The sequence below is a fragment of the Temnothorax curvispinosus genome, unplaced genomic scaffold (genome assembly GCF_003070985.1).
Source record: "Temnothorax curvispinosus isolate PA1 unplaced genomic scaffold, ASM307098v1 QBEX01011515.1, whole genome shotgun sequence".
NCBI classification, from domain to species: Eukaryota; Metazoa; Arthropoda; class Insecta; order Hymenoptera; family Formicidae; genus Temnothorax; species Temnothorax curvispinosus.
The window spans coordinates 536,954-550,103 of NW_020221295.1; the positions used below are offsets into that span (position 1 = coordinate 536,954).

At 34.2% G+C, this 13,150-nt stretch overlaps 3 protein-coding genes across 4 annotated transcripts; 1 reads left to right on the plus strand and 2 right to left on the minus strand.

Annotated features, from left to right (window-relative positions):
* Positions 1-318: 318 nt before the first annotated feature.
* Positions 319-6,258, minus strand: LOC112461545 (ras GTPase-activating protein 1). The gene is made up of 15 exons (XM_025026826.1): positions 6,005-6,258; positions 4,928-5,109; positions 4,616-4,797; positions 3,842-4,239; positions 3,617-3,762; positions 3,196-3,529; positions 2,653-2,996; positions 2,387-2,578; positions 2,099-2,248; positions 1,978-2,026; positions 1,681-1,899; positions 1,363-1,595; positions 1,089-1,230; positions 796-936; positions 319-713 (listed from the first exon to the last, which is right to left on the minus strand). Exons 1-15 carry the CDS (start codon positions 6,050-6,052, stop codon positions 636-638), a joined length of 2,838 nt encoding a protein of 945 aa, XP_024882594.1. The 5' UTR covers positions 6,053-6,258; the 3' UTR covers positions 319-635.
* Positions 6,259-7,542: 1,284 nt separating this feature from the next.
* Positions 7,543-9,613, plus strand: LOC112461541 (serine hydrolase-like protein). Of its 2 annotated transcripts, XM_025026818.1 has the most exons (3): positions 7,543-7,690; positions 7,901-8,049; positions 8,274-9,613. In XM_025026818.1, exon 3 carries the CDS (start codon positions 8,319-8,321, stop codon positions 9,225-9,227), a length of 909 nt encoding a protein of 302 aa, XP_024882586.1. In that variant the 5' UTR covers positions 7,543-7,690; positions 7,901-8,049; positions 8,274-8,318; the 3' UTR covers positions 9,228-9,613. The 2 variants fall into 2 exon arrangements, with proteins under 2 accessions (XP_024882586.1, XP_024882587.1); XM_025026819.1 differs by lacking the exons at positions 7,543-7,690; positions 7,901-8,049 and adding an exon at positions 7,718-7,871.
* A 16-nt stretch (positions 9,614-9,629) lies between these two features.
* LOC112461540 (protein arginine N-methyltransferase 9-like) lies at positions 9,630-13,091 on the minus strand. The gene is made up of 7 exons (XM_025026817.1): positions 12,416-13,091; positions 12,193-12,319; positions 11,681-12,082; positions 10,552-11,544; positions 10,326-10,473; positions 10,082-10,177; positions 9,630-10,016 (listed from the first exon to the last, which is right to left on the minus strand). The coding sequence occupies exons 1-7, from the start codon at positions 12,573-12,575 to the stop codon at positions 9,672-9,674; spliced, it is 2,271 nt and encodes a 756-aa protein (XP_024882585.1). The 5' UTR covers positions 12,576-13,091; the 3' UTR covers positions 9,630-9,671.
* Between the last annotated feature and the right edge of the window lie 59 nt (positions 13,092-13,150).

Here is a 13,150-nt window from a genome sequence, read left to right on the forward strand (position 1 = left end):
ACGTAAAATTTGATTATATGTCAATTTTTTGCCTGTATTTGTTCAAGTTCTTCAAATGTATTAAGATACATATATAAACTTGTATTTAATATATTTCATCTTATCCAATATACGATATCAAAATGTTCACAAAAAAGTTATATCTGTTTTTGAAATATACTAATACAAATAATATACAGCTTATTTTATTGACCTTAATTGCATATCACATTCAATTGCAAATAGTCTATTTAAAAATTTAATTAAGTTAAACTTAATTTAATAGCTCTCCAATACTTTTAAGGCAATGGGCTTAAAATTACTAAAAACATCGAAATATTTCGATTGAAGTTGCATTTATTTTCGAGCACCTAAGTAAATATAAAATTGTTATACGTCTATATAATTCTGTATGTATCTATATCACTGTCATGTTACTGTCGCTATAATATTTATATTTATATATAAACTAACTTCTAATTACATATGAAATAGTAAATGTAGGCTTGAGTGTATACAGTAATATATATGGCACGTCAGTCTGTACGTTTAATTACTTAATCGTAATTATTAAATACTACTATATGTTATCCGTCATTGAATTTTATAAATCATTTTATTGTGTTTGGCATTGTTCATGGCTGATGGCTCTAGCACTACCGTATCATTTCCATATACTTCTGCTTATGTTTGCTCAACATTTCAGTCACCGTTACCAGCTGTTTAATCGTCGGCTGTAAGCAACAAATGTAATTTTTTTATGCATAAGCATCCTACATCTTCACAACTTGATTAGAGACTAGATTAGAGACATACCTGTGTCTTCGACAGAACTTGAAGTTCCTTCAGATGTGAAACGCAGATATGATGTAACGTCGCTAAGTCTCTTGCAGTGTCAGACACACTTTTAGTTCTTGGATCTGTAGCTTCTGATGGCTCTGGTTTCTCAGCAACATTCTGTGCATTTAATTGTATAAGTTAAATACAATCTTTATTTTTTTATCGTAATTTATTTCAAAATTTATATTAACTGAAGTAATCTGAAAAATTGTGTCCACGAACAAATATGAGATATATGAAATTAAAATAAATATAAGATATAAACTTACAGACAGCTGATCAAGGAACACTACCATTCGTTCTTTATTTTTGAGTATGAATGGATTTACAACTTCCATATATGGTTCTTTTCCACCAAATTCGACTAAATTAGCCAGATTTTGTAGACATTTTGCCACCATGACTAATGATCTGTAAATAGTTTAAATAATTATAGCACGACAAATCGTGAAGATATTCAAAACGATATATTACACAAATTTCATATTTGTGTGATTTCCATGTATCAATTTTTTTAATTTATATTTGGATTATATATCGTACCTTGCAGCAGACGGAGGTGGTGGCTCAGCTATTAAATTAAACGATCTAGGATTTAATATGGCAGGGCAGAGAAGGCGTAGAAATATAAATCCACTGACAACTCGAGTTCTGACTAGTCTTTCGTGTGGCCACTTAGCGACAACTGCTCTTTGTAAGCATCCGCAAATGTATCTGAGAGTTCTCGGACAAGCATCAGGACTTGTAAAAATACTTAATGTAACTTCATCCAACACCTAAAACGAGAAAATATTACGCAATACTTTTACTGTCTTCGCTAATTATATTAATGAGCATATAACATTGCAAAAGAAATTATACTTGTAATAAAAATTCAGCATTATTGCACGCGTCTTCCGGGGAATCCATTTTCGTTGGGTTCAACTCGCAACTCTGTTTGCTTTCAATTAGTTTCACGATCGTATCACGCAAAGCGGCCTTTAAAAACGAAGTACAAACAGATTTCATATATAAATCCATTAAAGTGGTCGTAAGACTGGCAGCTCTAAACAGAGTTGGTGTTTCATCTTCTTTCTCAACCTAATTGAAATACATTTTAAAAATATAATTTTATATGCTTAATGATATTTTTTGCTTGTACACCAAATTATAACTCACTTCAGCTTGATTCAATGATCGCAAAAGATCCGCTTCTTTTCTTTCATGCCTATAAATCATTAATGTCAAGATCAATATACATTTATAATTAAATGAGATTATATAGGACAATTATTTGTACCTAAAGATTCTAAGAAGACTATTTGCCAAGGGTACTCTATCTAAGTGGCATACGTCCGCTAATGCCTTAACAACATGCAGTTCTGGATCCAATAATAATTGCTGAAGAGGGCTATATTCCTCAGGAGGCATAGCTAAATCATGTCTGTATCTGTAATACAGATATTTTTATTTATATATATATATATAAGACTCTTATAGTGCGAAATTGTATGTATATAATAAAGATATTTTTATATACTCCATTTTTATATTATCTTGTACATTAGCAAATATTCTTAATCTTCACCGTATGCGTAAACGCAAGGCACCCCATTCTCCGATTGGTGTCACTCCTGATAATGGATACCATTCGTCCATTTCTTCTCCATTAGTTAAACTCGCCAACTCAACCGTTAGATCTGCGACCTCCGTATCCTTGCTGCGCTTGCCCTTATTGTACAGAGTGAGCGAAAAAGACATAACATCTGGCGGTACATCCCTGTCAAACAAATTAACAAACATAGAAAGATTTGTACATCAAGAGACTAGTCCATATAAGATTCGCATACGTACTCTAGAATGAATTCTTCATCCCAGAGTGAATGTAATCCTGTTTTAACCTTCGTGCGAGCGACTTTAACATTATTTAAAGCCACTATAATAAACGGACTCGGAACTAGCTTGTACGGAAGCCTATGTGCGTCTAAGATATGCAGATGCAATGAACGTAATTCACGGAGGCGGGCGACTTTCGGAGCACGGGTGAGTTGTGATACACATAATGGTTTCAAGGCATTAATCCAGTCTAATGCATTTTCGGAATTCGGGGCAGCCAGATAAGTTATGGTGGCCAGACATGGTAAAGCACGTTCAACTAATTGGAAACAATGAGGCCTATCAAACACACTTTCGTGGACCTAAAAAGACACTTCGATAACTCATCCCACGTTTATCTAAGGTATTATTTTCTTTATTTGATAAGACATGGCACATGTAAAGCATGCGTGTTATTACAATTACTTTTATGTTATTGAATTTTTCATAAAGACTTCAGATTTGGATATGTTAATGCTGACGTATGGCATGTCGTTCAATGTTTCAATATACATTCCTCACCTGGTACAAGTAAGCACAGCTTAAATCAATGAGACCTTTTGGCTTGGTTCTCTTGGGATTGTCGTATAGATAGAGATGCGTGTCGGTAGCATCCACCAACAAGACAAAATACAACGCTTTCCACTTTTTATTTTTCTCCGATTTCTTTTCCAAATATCCCTGCATTTTAATTCCTTTGTTCTTCTTCGCTCCTGATACCTCTCGACATTCCCTCAAGGTCGCATATATTTTCTCGGCATGTTGAACCTCCCTATTTACTCTGACGCTGCCATCAGGTTCGGTTACCATTGCTTGAACCAAAGTATGCCCTTCCACAATTTGTTCCTTTCGGTATCTGTGACGTAACGATACGGCAAGGTAAAGTAAGAATATAAAAAGTATTGCTTTTTGCGGAAAATTAAAATAGTAAAAATGTAAAAACCTGTTAATTACAGCGTCAAGACATTCGAACGTTCTACCTCCCATGAGATACCGTACCCCTTTTTTCTCGATTCTGAATCTCTGTATTTGGTTGTTTATATGGAAGAAAAGTGAGTAATCTCCTGGACTATTGTCCGATGGTCTGACCTGTAAAAAAAAATAAAATCAATTAAAAAATGTATAATAAAACGGCATTTGAAATGTGAGAGAATCGTTATTTTCTTACTAGGAAACTTCCAGGTCCTGCTTTTACTAGCATGTCAACTGCCTCGCTTTTGGTGACATTGGGATGAAACCAGGAAAATACTGTGTTAGGATCTATGGAATCATCAAGATCCTCCACTAATTCCCGAAATATTAAACCCTGTTCGCCGGTTCTGTGGGCAGTGACCCACAACCATCCATCGCCCATGTCATTGTGCACAAAAAATATATCCCCTTTTTGAAAGCTCAGTTCGTCGGTATCCGGCATTTTCGTATATGGCAGTATCGCGACGATTCGTTTCTTATCGTTCACTGGCTCCGGAGGTGGCGTCGGATGTATAAGTCTTTCTCTCTTTAAGAGATCCGAACAATGAGTGTAATACGCAACCAGATCTGAGAGACTGTTAAATTGACGACCGCCTACAACATTATTTCAGATTAGGGGAGTTATATATCTAACAGAATTTATTTGCAACATAATACAAATGTAGAAAATATATATCGCAATCTGCGTATTGCGAATTATCTTTTGCAAATATCTCAATTTAAGGTTTTATCTCAAAATTTTACTTGCGCCATTTTCGAGATAAATGTTGCATATTATCTTTTAAAAATAATATTATATGTTAAATATCTTCTGAATATATAACAATTACGGATTACGAATATATAACTATTGACATATAAGATGGCACAAAGATATTTAATGGCGATTTAATTTGATCTTTGATTATAAAGGTATTTTTGTATACAAGTATGATCAGGAATTGTTAAATTGTGTTATCTCAGTTCCTACCAATATAATAATCTCCGCAGACAGCTGTAATTCGGAAATGATTTATTCCAGTCCTTCCCAAGTAAGACAAGACATAGCTTCCAGGTTTCCTGTCACTTTCGCGAACCAAATAACTACCCATTTTATTTGCATCCCACAGTCTTTCTTCTGCTGTAAATCTATCTAAACGACCATGATACCACCTGCAAGAGATCACGCGCATCTATTTTAATTTTAATTTTCCAGTCAAATAATGACTCGTATACTTCCTTACATCCAACTTTATTTCAAAACGTTTGTGAAAAATGAATAGGAATTTTATTCAAGTCTCACTGATTCTCCGGCGGTGCCGTTAACAGAGTGGCGTTTGCGCCGTCAGGTTCTTCTGCGTCCTGTATATCATCCGGTATATTTTCCAGAAAAGGATCAAACTCGTTTTCCGCATTCAACGACTCGTTTTGACCACCATCCTCGCTTCCCGTACTAGGAGATCCACCTTTGCTGCTATGCTCCAACTAAAAGCATAATGAGACAAACTTTTTATTTACCCAGTGTTTGATATCTTTCCACACATATAGAAGATAACGCAATCATGAACACTTTGAATTTTTAATAACTTTTTTATATACATACATATATATGTATATCAATGATCTGTAACAATTTTTTATATGATCTCTCTTTGCTAGTGCGGTTTTAATTATTGCTTTTTGAGGAAGTTCTCTCTATATAGATTTGTTTTAAGATCTGTTTGAAATCCAACATATCTTTAACTTTTTTCCTTGTAGTTTCTATTTCAAGTGGCCCCAGATTCTAAGGTTCTCTAGATGCTGCTTTTCAATCAATATGATTAAAAGAACACTTTTAATTTTTAAAAAATAAAACGTAAATTACCTCGATATCGCGAAAAATAGTGGTTGAAAGAGAAATTAAAAGCGATCATAATCACGTTCTGTCACTCTCTGTAGCTGTCAAGGATCTGATTCATTATCAACAATATCAACCAGTATCGCCGAACATGAGTGAATCATATCCCAGAAAATGATTCGAGAATAATCCAAAACGAAAGCGTGGCATATGTAAAGCGCGTTTTTTTTTTTTTGTTTTTGTTGAAACGCACATGTATGCCTAATCGAGGAGTCGAGAAGCTCATTGGGCGATAACAGAGGATACAGGAGATAAGGCCCGGTGCCCGGTGTGTGTGCTCTCCACGAAAATAGTCCGCGCGAGAAAGACTAGAAAGAGAGCAGGGGGAGCGAAATATTAAAATAAGGAGCGTGCAAGAATTCGCGTCGCGCCTCCCGCCGTTGGCGACTCCGCTCTCCGCTCGTCCGGGAAAAGAGACAACGGCGAGCAACGCTCTCGCGGCTACGCGAGTACACGGCACACGCACGCATAGTACATACGCACCTTGGCACTGTTGGATACGCTTGGCCCACCGCGCACAAACTCCGCCATCCCGTCGCCCGTCGGCACGCGCACACGGTTCACGAAGCACCCGGGGCCGATCAGTCGAACGGCATGCGACGTCCCAGCGACGATGTTACCCCCCCGCGTCGCGAACGTATTTACAAATGCGATTACAAAGGCAGGCTCGTATCAGTACAGAATGTATTGACGTTTCCCGGCAGCCATTTTACTATCCGCACGCGCCGACCGCGATCAACCGCGACGCACGCGCGAGCCAAGAAGGGCCGTCATGGAAATTCACTCGCGACAGCGGCTTCTCGGCGAACTATCATGCCGTTTCGATCCCTGGTGGCGTCGATATATAAAAATGAGAGTGGTTACCAACGGAGCAAAGCCGGCGGGGCTTCGAAGTCATAAAAAAATAGAACGAACTTACAATAGATAACGCTCGCAAATTAATTTTTTTTTTTACCAATTTAATTTCGAGGTACTTCGGATACATACAATTATGAATCCGCAAATATTCTTGTATATTGAAAAACAAATTGAAACAAAAGGACATTATTTACAGAATGATAGATGTTATTTAGTAAACATTAATTAATCATATTAAATTTATAAGAGATGCAACGTAAAGAAACGATTTGTCGCGATTTCTGATAATTAATCTATTAATTCGCATCAGGATTTAAAAGATATAAGAGTTCTGTTTTTAATTTTACGTTAATTTAAGAAATATTTAAAAAATTAAAAATTTACCTAGTTGATTGCGTAAAATGTCGTATCGTATAAACGCTCGTTAAATCTGGTTTTATAGCACCATTACAGCAGTTGATATAAAAAACATATAACATAGTCTACACAGATTAAAGCAGGTTCTGCAGGTTTAATTAAGAATTATAATGAGTGCAGTAGGCGACTCATCTTATTAAAAACAATTTTTAATCTCATTATTTTTATAATTATATATGTATAAAACATTATAGAGATAAGATAAATAAAGTTTTAAATATTTATGCTGATAACTTCGCAATAATACATAATATAAAGAATTTAATGATGTTTTATATACATAATTCTAAAAATAATAAAATTAAAAATTGTTTTAAATAAGAGTCGCCTGATATGTATTCATATTAATTCTTAATTAAACCTACAAAACCTGCTTTAATTTGTGTAGACTATGTTTATACGTTAAAAAAAAAAATAAGTAATTTTTTTTTATCAGTAATAAATTCGTCGAGCAAATGTTAAATGTGCAACGTTTTGCTGTACTAATTGATTTAATACTTTATATAAAAATATATATATATATATATATATTTTTTAAATTAACGCTCCATAATTACGATTTAAACAATTTCTCGGTTTTCTTCTTTCCTATTTGTATTTCCGACCAACTTGAATATTTATCGAGCCCATTTTCTAGCATGATGATAACTCTCCTATGATTATTCATCATTTCTACCTAGTCATTGTTATCTAGTATAATTAGTTAATTATTTATTCATTCGCCTAGAAGAGAACAAGGAACAAGGACGTTTTAGCATCACAAAACAGTTACAGTGGAACAGTTTTTCACATTGTTGAACCGATAGTCTCATATATCAAGCCGCGAGTATTAGACTAACAAACAGAGCTAAGTAAAAACTTATCCAGGGTCAAATACATCTGCACACGTGGCATGTATAATGACTTTCTATTTTCTACTTGTTACTCAAACTTGTTTCCTAAAAGAGATAACCTCCACAAATATCGCATAATGGCCTACTTGGAAGAAACGAAGAAATGATTAAAATAAAAAACAAGTGTGACTAAATATTGGAGAGGGAACCTTTTGCCACAGGCTATATATACACAGAATTAAGTACGTGAATTTATTTCTTTCCTTCGCAGTCGACTCGTATAGCGCATCGCTAGTCGCGTTTGGCAGCCGAGATTTGTAGCGAACAAAGAGAAATTTTATCATCAGTTTTTGTCAATCTGTTTATATAATCAGTCATTGTGACATTTTCATAAATTAATCCAAATTACGTGCGTAAGAGGTAAGCTCTATTTGATTTTTCCTTCCTGTAACTCTTCGCCGTATACCTCTTCCGTTTAGAATTAAGAAGTACAATTATGCTGAATGTAAGAAAATGAAGCCTAAAAGGATTTGTAGTAAAAAAGATTTAGGTTTGCAATATTAGTTACATATTATTAATACTTAAATCTTAAAAACTCTATAGGTATGCAATGTATAAAACTATTAAAAAATGTATTGTTTCAGTGAATAAGATTCCTTTATCTTATTCAGCAAGAGTAACTAACAAAAATGGCAGAGACAGAACAACAATGTATGGAAATAAAACTCTCTGTACCCTGGGGTCACGTTGCTGCCAAAACCTATGGCTCTCCCACAGGAAAGCCAGTCTTACTAGTGCACGGACACCAAGATAACTTGGGATCTTTTACTAGACTGATGAAGTATTTACCAAAAGAATTATTTTATTACGTATGCATAGATTTACCTGGCCACGGATGGTCGTCACCCTTTCCATCTTGGATGATGATAGACATAACAGTTTACACACACGGATTATATTTCATCTTAGAAGCCCTGCAGTGGAAAAAGTTTATTTATATAGGACACAGTTTAGGAACGCAAATAGCTTTCATGTTCAGTATTTTTCAACCAAATAGAATCAGGAAGTTAATTTCTCTTGATGGGCTTCTTATGGGTCACCTGAAGGAAGATTATGTACTACATTTTTATATAACATCTACACTTGTAGTAAAAACTTATCATAAAACCGAAAAACCGCGGTCTTACACTAAAACAGAAATATTACATGCTCTTAAGACTATGAGGATGTCACCTTTAAATTCCGAAGCTGCTGATGCGCTGTTTGAGCGTGCAGTTACGAAAATAAATGGGAATGGGAAGTATATATATAATAGAGATTTGCGATTAAGACATCAACCTCTTTTATTTATGAATATGGAAGAATGTCAGAAGTTTAATAACAAGCTTTCAGTTCCAATATACCTCTTTCTTCCATCTCACGGTGTTCTTCGTAAACATGAAGAAGAACTTAAATTAGTGTTGGAAACGATAAAAACTAAAACCATGTTGGAAATAATTAATATAGACGGAAATCATGACGTTCATAATAATAATCCCGAAAATATCGCGCCATTTGTATGTGAAATATTGAACAGTGACAATTTCAGCAAACTGTAGACAATTGTGTGTCTGTGTATTAACAGATTGCCTATTTAAGTTAGAATTTTTCATGGAAAAAACAATTGATAATGTCCTCTAAAAGATTTTATTATATATATATATATATATATATATATGTAATATATTGTATATGTTATTATAAATAGTCCTAATTTACGCATGAAAATTGTGTGGAATGAGTCAAATAATTGAATTTTAAAAAATATATTGTATATATAATACGCATATAGGTATACTGTATATCTATATTTGTACTTCTCGTATGCAATTTACATTTTACAATGTTAATATTTATTCAACTGGTGAGGTAAGGTATTGTAAGGTATCATATAAAAAATAGTTATAAAATGTATTGCAGTAAAAAAGATATTGTATTATAAAAATTGTATTTCCCATAGGAAATTTGTATAAAATTGTAAAATAGTTTATTCTTGTAAATTTTTACAAATTAAGTATTGTAATTTTCACTAAACCTTTCATTTGGTGGACTTTAATTTTTACTTCTTTATCTCTCAGAATAATATCTCTCAGTTTATCTTCGAGGACGATTGCCGTATGATTCATGAAAGAATCATTCTTCTTTGTATCATGTACGTGATATGGACTGAGCTGAACCTTGTACCAACATATTAAGGCATTTGGCAAAATTTTTCCTTTGTTACTTATTTCGCCAAAATTTACGATTGTTTCGGTAGTCTCGGTTTCATTTATTTCTGCCAGTATTTGCGTCTCAGACATAATCTCACATGAATATAAACTCGAATTCAAATCGAATATTTGGTTGATCTGTAGCAAAATAAGGAAATGAAAATCGATACCTTCAGACTAGAGTATTTTAAGTGTGGACTTACCTTATATTTGTTTATGTATTCAGCGATTATGTAATTTGTACTTTTATTATTGGCTATATTATCCCGCACATGCAGATCATCCTCGCTGTCCGAGCTCTGAAAAGAAAAACCTATTCTTTATTTTACTGTTATTAGAGAGGCAAGCAAATTTTACAAAATTTTATTTTTAATAATCATACTCTCATAAGATTGTACCGTTTATTTAAATATAAATTACATAATTAAAAATATTGCATCGTTATACCGTATCAATGGAGGTACCGAATGAACATGATCTTTGAAGATTTGCATCTTGTACATAAACCATATTGGGTAAATCTTCCGAGTACACTAATTGTCCCATAAGGAAAATCTTTTCCGGCAATAACACGCCGTTCGTTTTAAGTAAGTTCCTGAACCAATGGATAATTTAAAAGATTTTAATACTACATAAATCATACAATATATAAATATTACATACAATATATTACCTGGAAATTTCATAACTATCTTGATCATCTTTCAATTCACCTTTAATATCAAAGTTATGAATAAATATGGAATCTAGAAAACATGGAATTTCCTCATAGTTTGATATCATCTGCACTTTCCCTTGCAGTCCGCTATCACGGGCTATTTGTTCAATCAGAACACGTAGCGTTGGATTGTCAGTTTTGTAATATAAAATTTCGCTATCTTTACATTCCTTTAAACGAGTCAATCCGTAGATTGGAAAAGGCGAAGTATCCAAAATATATTTCATTTTTCTATTCTCTTGAGATCTACCAATTTCTGTGAGCAGTTTGACGTAATCGAAGTCATTTAGGAAGGCAATGACTTCTTTTGGCAAATGATACAAAGTTGTACAATTCTCATTGAATCGCGCATTACCCGCGCTATAAGAACATTTTAGTTTGCCCTTCAAGGTTTCCGCTTTTATCGTCAAGACGTCACCTTCGCGACATACGGTCGGCATCGTCGGGAAAACAGCAAATTGCCAACAAGATTTTCCATCCGAGGAATCCAACATGATCTCCTCGTCAAGATGTAGCTTGAACCAAGTGACTAAACCGTCTATGATACCGTCGTATCTACATTTTGTTTGTAGCATCTGCTTTATCCCATCCTTGCAGAATTCGTACAATTCTAGCAAATTGTTAAAGTTTACATTAAAGAGCACGTGTGGCTCTGTGACGTAATTAATTTGAACTTTTTCCAGGTTTTCCGTATCGTAATATTCGTCGTCTGACAGTATAGACACGTTGTCAAAGTTTAAAGGACAGTGATATTTTACTTTGTCAAAAACCACCGACGATCTGTATCTAATGTATTCACATTCAATGGCTGCTGTGTAAACCGTCGCGCCCATAGGTATTACCATGCCATTTAAATCTAAAATGTTCATGTGCACGTTAATCATAGACGGTATTACAAGCTCTCCAAATAAGCCAGCGTCAAACGTTTCAGTCACTATTAATTTTACTCTAGAATTACATGATATATGGTTTTAGTATTAATCAAGGTATAATATTGTAGTAATTGATTAAAGCGAACAATTATTAAATGGTATATAAGTACATACTGTATTCTGAATATATATACACACACATATATACAAACCTTTCTGGAATATCTGCAGGTACTTTAAGATCGAATGATAGTTTTGGTATTAATTTTATATCAGTCGCATTATTAGATTCAAACACTTCCTTCGCAATCAGCATCATCGCTTCAGAGCATTCGCATGCGTAAACTTTCGTTGCTCCAGCATCTTTTGCGTACAGACTCAAAAGACCCGTACCAGTCCCTACGTCCAATACCGTATCATATCCCTGACTGACTCTCTTACGTATGGCCTTCTCAAAAGCATTGTTTCTCTGCTTGTCATTTAGCATCGTGAAATGCCACCTGTCCACCGCCATACTATACGCATTTTGCAAGTTTCGCTCTGCCGGTAGAAAGTTAACATCAACTTTCAAAGCTCTTTTTAAATATTCTATCGCCCTTATGGGATCGTTATTCCTTTAACAAGTATATGCGGCATTCTATGAGTCTTTTAGATCAGGAATTGTAAGAATTTATTGTGAAAGCTATTGAAAAATTAATGTTTGTGCATAATACGGCGTGATTACCTTAACAAGTGCGCCGCAAAATTATTTAGCATACGAGGGTTATTTGGGTAAATACTCAAGGAAACTTTGTAGCAATTTACAATGTCTGAAAATTTGTTTTCTTTCGCTAACTGCATTCCCCATTCGCCTGCAAATTAAATATCATATATATAAAAAAAAGTAGACGTTTTTATCTCATAAATATAAATACAAGTTCTATACATATGTAAATACTATATCTTACACAGCACATCTGTAAACGTTTCTTCAATCTCCGATCTCCTTGCAGATAGTTCCGCAAAGATAATGTAATATGCAAAAGCTTTTCCAACATTTCCATTCCTGTCGTATTCTCTGGCCTTTTGCAGCGACTCTTCCAATATGCCATTTACCTCTGCTTGCATTTTGCATCGATTAAAATTCTCTTTACCTCGTTCGCGCTAGTTTTATTACAATCGTCTCTTAAAAAAAGCTTCAAATTGACTGTTATCACGTCGAAGGAATGATTATGTAGATAATTCAAATTAACAGTATTGCACGCAAACAAACACGTCTATATACGGCAAGTACGAGATTAACCTAACATTTGTTTACTTCGATTCGTATTGCGAATTGCGAACAAAGCTGTCAACTTTCTGAAAATAAAATACATATGTCGTAACGAAAAACAGAGCTGCGTTCCTAAAGGCGTTCAAAAATAGCGCTCGCAGGTGTTGCTGCATTTTGTCCAATTTTGAAATAAGTTCGTTATAGATAGAAAATCGAAGATTGCAAATTACAAATTACAATTAATTAATCAAAACAAAAGATTAAAATTGATGTTATCCGATTAATCGAAATCTAATCTTAAATTTGCAATCTTTCGCCGGTATTCATATTAGTCGGTTCTTATTTTCGTATGTCTTAAGATGCTAATACGGCTCTGTGATTGGTTCATAACATCTTAAGATCGTATAAGATTCGACTATGAATACCGACC

Coding starts and splice junctions, on each gene's coding strand:
- LOC112461545 (XM_025026826.1), bottom strand. CDS start 6,052: ATGGCGGAGTTTGTGCGCGGTGGGCCAAGCGTATCCAACAGTGCCAAG. Junction 4,240..4,615: donor CTGCGGAGATTATTATATTG/GTAGGAACTGAG, acceptor ATAATGTTGTAG/GCGGTCGTCAATTTAACAGT. Junction 2,027..2,098: donor AGTCTTCTTAGAATCTTTAG/GTACAAATAATT, acceptor AATGATTTATAG/GCATGAAAGAAAAGAAGCGG.
- LOC112461541 (XM_025026818.1), top strand. CDS start 8,319: ATGGCAGAGACAGAACAACAATGTATGGAAATAAAACTCTCTGTACCC.
- LOC112461540 (XM_025026817.1), bottom strand. CDS start 12,575: ATGCAAGCAGAGGTAAATGGCATATTGGAAGAGTCGCTGCAAAAGGCC. Junction 12,083..12,192: donor TTTGCGGCGCACTTGTTAAG/GTAATCACGCCG, acceptor TACTTGTTAAAG/GAATAACGATCCCATAAGGG. Junction 10,178..10,325: donor TCGGTACCTCCATTGATACG/GTATAACGATGC, acceptor TTTTCTTTTCAG/AGCTCGGACAGCGAGGATGA.